General features: G+C 47.1%; 1 protein-coding gene and 1 long non-coding RNA gene across 4 annotated transcripts in view; both read left to right on the plus strand.

Moving 5' to 3' along the window:
* Positions 1-4,932, plus strand: part of CLIP2 (CAP-Gly domain containing linker protein 2) — a 72,978-nt gene extending 68,046 nt beyond the window's left edge. For all 3 annotated transcript variants that reach the window (XM_081890252.1, XM_081890254.1, XM_081890253.1), the window contains 3 exons: positions 798-983; positions 2,183-2,245; positions 3,867-4,932. In XM_081890252.1, the coding sequence (XP_081746378.1) occupies positions 798-983; positions 2,183-2,245; positions 3,867-3,878 (261 nt within the window). In that variant the 3' untranslated portion in view covers positions 3,879-4,932. The remainder of the gene's footprint in view (positions 1-797; positions 984-2,182; positions 2,246-3,866) is intronic.
* LOC309358059 overlaps positions 1-10,319 on the plus strand; it is a 60,524-nt gene extending 50,205 nt beyond the window's left edge. Inside the window, exon 2 of the long non-coding RNA XR_014163319.1 lies at positions 6,981-10,319. This is a non-coding gene — a long non-coding RNA (uncharacterized lncRNA). The remainder of the gene's footprint in view (positions 1-6,980) is intronic.
* The last annotated feature ends 438 nt before the right edge of the window (positions 10,320-10,757 follow it).

Genomic DNA, 10,757 nt, shown 5'->3' on the forward strand with positions numbered 1-10,757 from the left:
AACAAACCAAAAACAAAACCACAACAACTTTTGTTTCCCCCCAAAAAAGCTCAGCAACTTAGGCTTCCTAAAAAAGCTCAACAACTCCTGTCCATTCTCCAGTGACAATGGGCAGATCACTGCCTGTTTATTTAAAAGACTGAGTAGATCACAGTCTCTTGGGTGTTGGACATGCCTGATCTAGTCCAATTCCCTGCAATGCAGGAATATACATTTGTCCCATATGGTGATCGAACCTGCAACCTTGGCATTATCAGCACCACACTCCAGCCAACTGAGCTGTCCATGGTAACTGAGCAATGCCCTATTATTATTACAGTGGTACCTCGGGTTAAGTACTTAATTCATTCCAGTGGTCCGTTCTTAACCTGAAACTGTTCTTAACCTGAAGCACCACTTTAGCTAATGGGGCTCCCGCTGCTGCTGCGCCGCCGGAGCACGATTTCTGTTCTCATCCTGAAGCAAAGTTCTTAACCTGAAGCACTATTTCTGGGTTAGCGGATTCTGTAACCTGAAGCGTATGTAACCCGAGGTACCACTGTAATCCCATGTTGCGGAAGTGCCTTGCCTAAGGACCTGTTCCTGAGTGCATGGCAGGAGGCCAGGACTGGCGACTTCTGGTTTCAGCATCAGCCCCTTGTCCACTCTTCAGAAGGTTCCTCCTCTGGATGAATAGGCCCCAGATGTTCCTCTTCGCTTCTTTATTAAAGAGCTGATTTAATATTTGTTTAAATCTCACCTTTTGTATTTTAACACAGTAATACTGTTGTTAAAAAACAACAACTTATCTCCTCCAGGATAAAGAGAAAGCAGTAACAGACCAGCGACGATACTCCCTCATAGACCCGTCGTCCGAGTCCGAAGTCCTCCGGTTGCAGCATCGGCTGGTCAGCACGGAGGACGTCCTGAGGAACGCGCTAGAGCAGGGCCAGCAGATGGAGAAGCTCGTGGAAGCCATGAGAAGCTGCTCTGAGAAAGCACAGGTGGGTGTTCCCCGCCACATGGACTCTCTGTTTCCCCCCACCAGGCAGATTCCCTCTTTTTTCTTTTTTAAATTTTATTTATGCTTTTCAGGTTTATACATTTCACTAATTTTGTAATCATTTTTAACATTTCAAAACTTGACTTCCTTCCCCCTCTTTCTGCGGTTCCTTAAATTTATTTTTAATACCTTTTGCATATCCAAACTTAATTTGCTCGACTTTAAATATATACTTTTACAAAACTGCAGGTTATTACAATAATCCTGCCAATGTTCTTATCTGTTTACAATTTATCTGCAAATACCCAACAAACTATTTCCATTCTTTTATAAAAAGTTTGTTATCTTGATTTCGCCATTTCTGCATATTCCATAAGTTTTTGTATCCATGCTTCCTTTGCTGGGACTTCTGCTTATTGCCATTTCGGGGGCGAGTAACATTCTTGCCACTGTAGCATACATGAATAAGTTTCTATACAGTTTAGGTGGTTCTGTCCCTATAATTCGCAAAAGAAAGGCTTCTGTGTTGTCTTATACAAACGTAATTTTAAACATTCTTTTCAATTCATTATATATCATTTCCCAGGCAGATTCTCTTGTCACCTTGTCATCTGGGTGTCCGACTCTAGGGTTGTGCGCCCATCTCACTTAAGAGGCCAGGGGCCAGCGCTGTCCGGAGACACTTCCGGGTCACGTGGCCAGCGTGACGAAGCTGCTTTGGCGAGCCGGCACCAGCGCAGCATACGCAAATGCCGTTTACTTTCCCGCTATAAAGCGGTACCTATTTATCTACTTGCACTTAGGAGTGCTTTTGAACTGCTAGGTGGGCAGGAGCTGGGACCGAAAGACGGGAGCTCACCCCGCCGCGAGGATTCGAACCGCCGACCATGCGATCGGCAAGCCCTAGGCGCTGAGGTTTTACCCACAGCACCACCCGCGTCCCTTAGCCACAAGTTATTTCTGTTGTGCCTCTTTCTGTAAAGGGGAAGATTGCCATGTCTTTAGCTTATGCCATTATTTTTCATAAAATAAACTTTAATGCTTTTCTCTTTAATCATCTCACATCTGGATTTTTGCAGCACATAAAATCGCTCACTTTCATTGTTCTTTGTCTATTTTTGATGTACCTTCTGATTGCTGTATTACCTAATACACTACCTCTTTCCATCACTTTTTCCACCCCATCCCCTTTCATTTTAGACTATTGGGAATTCCGGATCTGCTAATGGAATCCACCAACAGGAAAAATCTAACAAACAAGAGGTGGGTGATTTGAATCATCTCCCCTGCACGGCGTCCTCGGTTTGCTCTGCTTTAAAAAAAAATACTTGCTGCAATTTACTCACACAATGAGCATAATAGCACTAGTTTAGGGGCAGGGGAAGTTAGAAGAAGAGTGAAGAGGGTCTGTGCGGCCTGTTGGCTCGCGGGTCAGGCCTAGGGCCTGAGAGACCAGCCTTCAAATTCACCGCTCGGCCATGATGCTTGCTGGGTGACTGGGTCACTGTCCGTTACCCTAACCAACCTTACAGGGTTCCTACGAGGATGAAATGGGGAGCAGAAAGAACCGTTTTCACCGCTATTGAACTGTCTGGAGGAAAAGGGGGGTAGATGTTATGTCATTTTTTTAAAAAAAAGGATTGCATTGACCTTTCCAGCATTTGGCAGAACCTTTCGAACAATACCTTCATGAGCCTTATGGAGGTGTTGTGGAGAGGGTGTCAGAGGAGGAGGAGATTGGGGAATTGGGGCATGGGGTTCTGGACCCCGGGAAGAGTCCGATCCTGGGGAGACTCCCAGCAGCCTGGGAGGTGGGGAGCTGGATTCATGGGAAGGAATTGCCCACCTGCCATCTCACCTGCTGTGACTCAGACGTCTTCCTTTGTCAGCACAGAAGTGAGCTCTTCTGGGGAGACACCTGGGAATAAACCAGGCAACGGGTGGCTCCATTGACCTTGTCTCCATCTCCAAGGAAGCGGAGGCAACGGTGCAAAATAGAGCTTGCATGCATAATAATAATAATAATAATAATAATAATAATAATAATAATAATTTATTTATACCCCACCCATCTGGCTGAGTTTCCCCAGCCACTCTGGGCAGCTCCGAATCGAGTGTTAAAAACAATACAGCATTAAATATTAAAAACTTCCCTAAACAGGGCTGCCTTCAGATGTCTTTTAAAGATAAGATAGCTGCTTATTTCCTTCACATCTGATGGGAGAGTGTTCCACAGGGTGGGCGCCACTACCGAGAAGGCCCTCTGTCTGGCTCAACCTCTGTAGAGAACTGTCCACTTCCTTGCCCAGTCCCAAACCTCACGACATCAAGGGGAATTTTTGTTTTTCTGAATGGAAGGAGACTGGTCCAGCTCTTTGGCTAAAACACCTAGGCTAAGCCAAGTGCTTGGAGGCAGCTTTCTATGTGTGTGAGGAGGTGGGATTCAGTGATTAATCTGCACGTTCTCAGAGACAGTGTCGTTCCATTTATCGTATTACGTTTGACCTTTCAGAATTCAAACTGAAACACAGATGCCACACAGCATCTAGCACAGCACATTAGTTATAGTGGCTACAATGGGCAGAAAATAAATTAAGTGGTCTTCCAAGACCCTCTGCAATTTTCAAGAGGTCCATGGGGAAGGGTGGGGGAGTTTGGGAACCGCTGTTCTAACTAATGCCGATTCTGTTTTACATAAATGCAATTTTCGTTTTTGGAGGGCAGAACTCCTCGGATGAGATATCGGCGTCAATTGTGAACATGGCCAGATCCGTTCTCTGGAATGTCGCAGCCAGCTTAGAGACGATTGTCGCCGAGCAGCCTGTGAAAACGGCTTCCCGTAAAATGAAATCAATAACAAACAGACTGCCTTCCTTTCTTTCAGGAGAAGCACTGATGAAGGAACGGAGGTGGAGAGGACTCTATGATGCCAGGATTTGCTCCTGAGAAGAGGCCGGGCAAGAGACGTCGCCCTCCGCCCCCTCCAAGCCCCTCTCCCAGCTTAAAACACCACCTAAGATTATTTTCAGTATTTCTGCTCTATGGACAGATCTGCGTTCATAGCGCGTACTCGTAGGCACATCGGTTCATAATTTCCAAGCTGGGCCTGGTTTCCAAAGAGAGCGGGGCAGCAGCTGTGTGTCCACGGCTGGATTCCTCTGCCGCCGGTTGCAGCGTCCAGTGACTGTTTTTATTGGCCTTGGTCACCTTGTGCCAGTATATATTTTTTGGAGGGTGGGGGTGTTGACACCCTGCTGCAATGGCTGGCAGAAACTTCTCGTTCCAGCAGCCTGGTGGGAGATGCCCGCAACCTCCTTAGCGACTTCCCGATACACTCGAATGCCCTTGGCATTCTGCTCCCCCTCGGCCCCTCCCCCAAGACAGAGGCTCCTCCCTTTTCTGTCCAAACGCTTGGCAGGTCAGCAAAACAGCGGCAACTCTCCATCCCAGGATGTCGGCCGTCGAAGGCGGAAGGGCGAGATACCTCCGTGGCCTGCAGAATAGAGACTCTCTCTCTCTCTCTCAAGCTCCAGAATGTGGAGACCCTGCTCTTAATAATGTGGGATATAGATGTGCAGGTGGACCTTTCTCGTAACTTATTTTAACTTTGGTAACTGTGGAGTCATTTGGTAATTTGGAATTTATGGAATTGGTGAGGGATGCACAGATCTTTGCTGCCTCCTCCCCGGTGTAGTTCGGCCATCTTGCCTGCTTGGAGATCTCTCTACATGAGTTGCCGGTGGGTGGGATTGCTGTGGTGGTGAACTCTGCAAAGCCCTGAAGATGTTCGGTCTCCCTGTTTATTTCTCTGTTGCTTTGCCCAGTTTGCTTTTGAAGTTCTGAGGTGGTATTCCCAGTAGTCAGAAGGAGGGTTTGCATTGCTCCCCCCAAAACACAGGCCCAGTTTATACACTTGGTGGAATCAAGAAATAAAACACTCTCTTTTTGTCCTGAGCTGTACTGCTTTTTGGCAGCTTGGTGTGTCTGCCTAAAACCAATAAAAAAAAAATTGCATCTCCTTGCATGTAGAAAGCTAGCAGTGAGGGGGGTTCAACCTAATCTTCTCCCTGCCATACTCTCCACCACCCAGCCCTTCTCCATAGAGCAGCATTTCAAATGCCCACCCTGTAGATTTTAGAAGAGGCTTGGGAAGCCTGTGGCTCCCCGGATACTGTTGGACTACAACTCCCATCATCCTGGACCACTGACCATGCTGGCTAGGGCTGATGGGAGTTGGAGTCCGGCAGTACAGGCAGCTCCCAAGCTCCCCCAGGCCTGCTGTAGAAGCACAGTCCAGGTCAAGTATTACTGCTGGATTCTCCGTGTGTATAAACTGGGCCACAGAGATTAATCTGCAAGTTGGAAAGTGTGTGTGTGTGGTTTTTCTAACACATGAATGCTGGGGTGAGTGTGGCGGTGTCTTGTTTTTCCTCCCCAAAGGCTTGCGATTTTGTGGCAACGTTCGCGGGATCAAATCTTGCCACGATAAGCTGAGATCTGCACCAGTTTCATGCTCCTCCCTTTGAGCAAGGAAAGCAAACCAGGAAGCCACAGTTGGCCATAGTTTCCCGTTACGTCCAAACCAGGAAACCATGGTTAATGGCTTCCAGACATGCCAGAACATGAAATCCTGTTTTAGAGTTGGCTTCCTGATCCTGAGCTGTTTGGAAGCCATGAAACACAGTTTCCCGGCTAGGATGCAATGGAAAGTTGTAGTCGATGCGGTGGCCTCATGCAAAGGGAATACATGAAGCCCATGCATGTTTTGGCTTATAAACAGAGTCTGGAATATCTGGACATGAAGCATGCGCATTTTGTGTTACGAATTGCTTCTATCTCTCCCCACTCGCAGAGAGATTAACCTCAGTATTAGAAAAAAGCAATATAGGGAATGGTGCCAGAAATAGACAACATCTGGGCTTAAAGCAAGGGATAGGAAGAGGCCTCCAAGACACAGTTGCCCCTGTCCCCTGAATATAACTTGAACTCGAGACCCTGTGAGCTCTAAAAATGGTTTGGGTGAGCATTTCCTCCACCACCACCCCTTCCCTACTGGTATTAGGTTCATGTGGCTTTTTCTCAGCCTGACCACCGGAATCTGGCAAATCAGAGAGGAGCTGTGAGGCAGATGTGCCCGTAGTCACTGCCACCATTCAGAACCTCTGTCCCAAGCCAAGGAATCGAGAAGAGTAGCAAGCTAGGGTGCTGTGGGAGTGGGGCGGGGGGCGGGGGCATGCCATTGGACTCTCCATGCTGGCTGCAACCGAAAGGAGTCACGATCGGATGAATTTTGGGGTGTTGTGGCGTTGCCCATCCCTGGACCAGTTCAAGGGAAGATTTTGTCTGCCTGCTCAACAAGTGTGGGTGTTACTTAAAACCCAGCAGGGCTGGCACCTCTAACACCCGGAATGAAAGGCTCCTATAAATCAGAAACATGATTCTAGATTCAGGTAGGTAGTCGTGTTGGTCTGACACTGTCGAAATAAATAAATAAAATTTTAAAAAAATGTCCGGTAGCACCTAGAGACCAATTAAGTTTTTTCTGGGTATAAGCTTTTCGTGTGGTATCTGAAGAAGTGTGCATGCGCACGAAAGCTTATACTCAGAACAAACTTAGTTGGTCTCTAAGATGCTACTGGACAATTTAAAAAGAAGAAGAAGAAGATTTATTTCGACTCAGAAACATGGCAAGCCAACAGTGTCCCTCCTCCCCAATGGATTACAGGCTGAGCTCATATGCCAAAAGCATGCCACCACAGCTCCTAATCTAGTTTGTTGATGTCAACGCAGTCCCTGCCACAACAGCTTGACCCAGGCATGGCCAAACTCAGCACTCCAGATGTTTTGGGACTACAACTCCCATCATCCCCGACCACTGGTCCTGTTAGCTAGGGATCATGGGAGTTGTAGTCCCAAAACAACTGGAGGGCTGAGTTTGCCTATGCTTGGCTTGACCCCCCCCCCCCCTTTTAAAGCAACTTGACTTTGTTTCTTTCAGGTACGTCACTAACCACTAAAATATTTCTGGATGCTTTTGGGAGGCAGGTGGACTCCTTGTTGCAGATTTGCTCCTAATGCAGTCAGTTCACAACGCCTGACGGTTCAGTTCCGTGTCCCTAACAGCTCCTTAGATCTGCGCAGGGAAATACCTTCCCTGATGGGTTCTCCAGGGCTCCTCTCTTGACCTCCAGGAGAAGCAGCAATGCAAGGACAGAGTTTCAGAAGTGCGCAGAGCTCTAAATCAGTAGCCCTCTCCGACTCAGGGCTCAGGGCAATAGGAAATGTGGAGAAGCCCTAAGCCTGGAATGCAAACAAGGCCTTTTCTACAGACTATCTTCTCAGGCCCTTCCAGGAGTCATGGACTGAAGGCTCTTTCTCAGTCCCCTCTACCTTATTTCACCCCTAGACTCATTGTCTGCCTTGGCCATCCAGCAATGGGGAGCATGAGACTCCAGGTGAAGAAGCAGTTTCTGGGAATCGCTGTGGAGGGACATCTTGGCTGGCAGGGTTGGAGGTCCTGGTCATCCACAGAGGAGAAGAAGCTATGGTCCTCCAGAGTTTGGTGGATTGCAGTTCCCATCATCTCTGGCTGTTGGTTATGCTAGCTGGGGATGATGTGGATTTGTTCAGAAGGCCACAGGTTCTCCATCTGTGGACCTAGCAACTTCATGGTTCTTCTGATGGAACTCATCTAGAGGTGCTACACAAAGTGAGCGTACCAGCATCACGTAACGTGGGCCTCTTTTGAGGATCCCAGTAAGGAATGCCTGAGGGAGCACAGCAGAATTTCTTGCCCAGGCAACACTGCTGTTTTCCACAATAAGAGCACGGATAGCCAACCTGTTGCCCTCCAGCTATTGTTGGAGTCCACCTCCCATCAGCCCCAGCCAGCATAGCCAATGCTCAGGAATGATGGGAGTTGCAGTCGAACATCTGGAGGGCACTGTGTTGTCTATACTCCCAAATCTACACTGTGCCAATACCTGCAGTATTAGGAAGAAAGGGTGTGAGGAAACATCATCTGTATTTTTCGTCTGCTGTTTTGAGGTATTCTTGCCAAACGTTTGCACGTCAAGGCATGGTTTGGTAAGAATAGCTGACCAAAACAGTTGACCAAAATGACCAGAACTGCCTTTGCCAACCTCGTGCCCTCAATATGTTATTGGACTCTGCCAACTCCCATCAGCCCCAGCTAGTTTTGTAGAGTTGTGGTTCAAAACTTCTGGAGGGCACCAAGATGGGGGGAAATGACTCAAATATAACTTCTGTGAGATCTTGGTTCAGAATAACATGGGGACTTTTGTTTTAGGTTCTGAGAGTTGTTGGGGGGCCCCTTATTCTCCTCATGGAGCTACAATTCCCCTCAGAGAGATACACCATTCCCAGAGTTCCTTGGGAAGAGAGGGATCAGTTGCTTAAACCACTTTGAGGGGATTTGTAGCTCTGTGAGGAGACTAAGGAACTCTCAGCACCCACAACAAGCCAGAGTTCCCAAAATTCTCTGCGGGGAAGCCATGACCAATCAAAGTGGTGTCTTAGTGCTGAAATGAATGGTTTGAGTTTGGTCTTCATTGGTCTTCAAGTGGACCTCTGAGAAAGCACCCCGTGTTGCTTCTCAGTTTTGTTTTGATGAATTGCTTCTATTCTATTTATGGATGGGCAGAAACAGATGTAAATTCTTCTCATCTCCCCCATTTATGCCATTTCTCTGTGCTTTCTGATGGATTTATCTACAGGGCCTTTTTGGGGGAAGCCCCATTCCAAGGACAGCTCACGCTTCCCACCCAAGTTCTGAAGGCCTCATTCCCAGAGTACCGGCACCTCCCCCCCCCCGAAATAAAGCGCTGTGCAAATCTGTTCTAGACCAAGGGTAGGAAACCTCTGTGCCCCTTCCCAGATGTTTATGGACTACAACTCCCATTGGTCATGCTGGCTGGGGCTGATGGTTGCTTCAGGTCCAACAACATCTGGAGGGTCAGAGGGTCTGCTTCCCTGGATCATTCCCCCGCCCCAAAGATATTTTCGTACACAGGGCCAGTATCTGCTCACCTGTGGTAGACACACCCTCTTCATCAGGAGCTGAAAGAGGGACCTGAATAAATTCAAAAAGGGATGTAACGCTTAATTTATTTTTCCCCGGCCATTTTGCTGCATGAGCAGGGAAAGCCTTAGGGATCTGTGAGTGCAAGAATCAAAATATAAGGCCAGTCACAGAGGGTGAAGGAAGGGACACCCACCCTGTCAAGAATCTAGAGCAGGGTTTCCCAAACTTTGGTCTCCAGCTGTGTTTTTTTTTTAGACTACAACTCCCATCATCCCTAGCTAGCAGGACCAGTGGTCAGGGATGATGGGAATTGTAGTCCAAAAACAGCTGAAGACCTGAGTTTGGGAAACCCTGCTCTAGAAGGCCAAATTATTTTCTCTGTAAGGATCAAGAGGACTGGATAGCTCAGTCGGTTAGCACATGGTGCTGGCAACACCAAGGTTGCAGGTTCGATCTTCATATAGGACAGCTGCATTGTGGGGGTTGGACTAGATGATCCTCAGGGTCCCTTCCAACTCTGATTCTATGACTTATAGGGAGGACTCTGTGAACCTGGCTTTGCTGAGCTTGGTGCTTTCCAGATTGCTTTGAACCACAACTTCCAACCACCTAGAAGGCACGTGGTTGGCGAAAACACTTAGGAAACATTCAGAGCCAAAGCTGTGTGTTGTCTCCTTTCGTTAAGGCGCAACGCTACACCCCGAAAGCCAAATTGCAAAGCCAGGTCGCAAAGAGGTGCCCATGACTCACCACCCTTCCTGGTCCTCTCCCTTTAGTTGAGGATGCCAACCAAATATATGCATGTTGTCAACTTCACACCAAGACAAAACCCGAGGTACCAACACAAGTCCTGATGGAAAGCTTTCCAGCAAGTCAGCACTTAAATCTGTTACGGATCTCTTAATAAATCCACTAAACGAACAAAGCCAACTTGTCGGCCTTCTGAGCAGGGCCAGAATTAAGCCGATACTAGATGTACAAATAAATTAAAATACGGATAACCTTTTACCCTTGTGGTATGTACTCCAATTTTGTAGTTTTAGTCACTTTTTTGGCTATCGAATTTTGTTAGAGAAAGAAAAATCAGTTTGACAGCTAATGTCCTATTTTGTTATCGGCTTAATTTTTTCCTTTTCCTTTTTTTTTCTCTCTGTACAAAAGCTTTACAGATGGGAGTCTATTAAGTGTAACTACTTCTACAGATTATGTATTCATGTATCGCAGGCCCTGCGACAGGCCTGCTAAAGTGTGATGAGCTCATACTAAACCAATAAAATTTGTTGCGGAAGAGAAGCCCCCCTGTTTTCCCTGTGGTCCCTTCTCTAAGATGACACAAAAGAGGAAGGAGTTGCACAGATGGACATTAGAAAATGAGCTGAATTCTTGAAATGTATTAGACTTTTAAAAACAATTATAAAGAGAAAGTAGGTTAAAATTCAAAGCACTTCCTTCTTCCTGACTCAGTTCTATACCTTTCCAAACTTCCACTGAGTGGCTATCTTTTTCTCTGACCCAGGAGAAGTTTTTCCCACTGCCTTGACCTATATTTCCTTGAAGAAGCTCTGGGACAGCTCAGTTGGCAGAGCACAAAACTCTTAATCCCAGGGTTGTAAGTTCAAGCCCGGCATTGGGTAAAAAAAAATATTACTGCATTGCAGGGGGTTGGACTAGATGACCGTGATGGTCCCTTCCAGCTCTATGCTCCTTTCCAAACTCCTGTTTTACTCCCTA

Source organism: Podarcis melisellensis, assembly GCF_964234715.1.
Source record: "Podarcis melisellensis genome assembly, chromosome: 15".
Lineage (NCBI taxonomy): Eukaryota > Metazoa > Chordata > Lepidosauria > Squamata > Lacertidae > Podarcis > Podarcis melisellensis.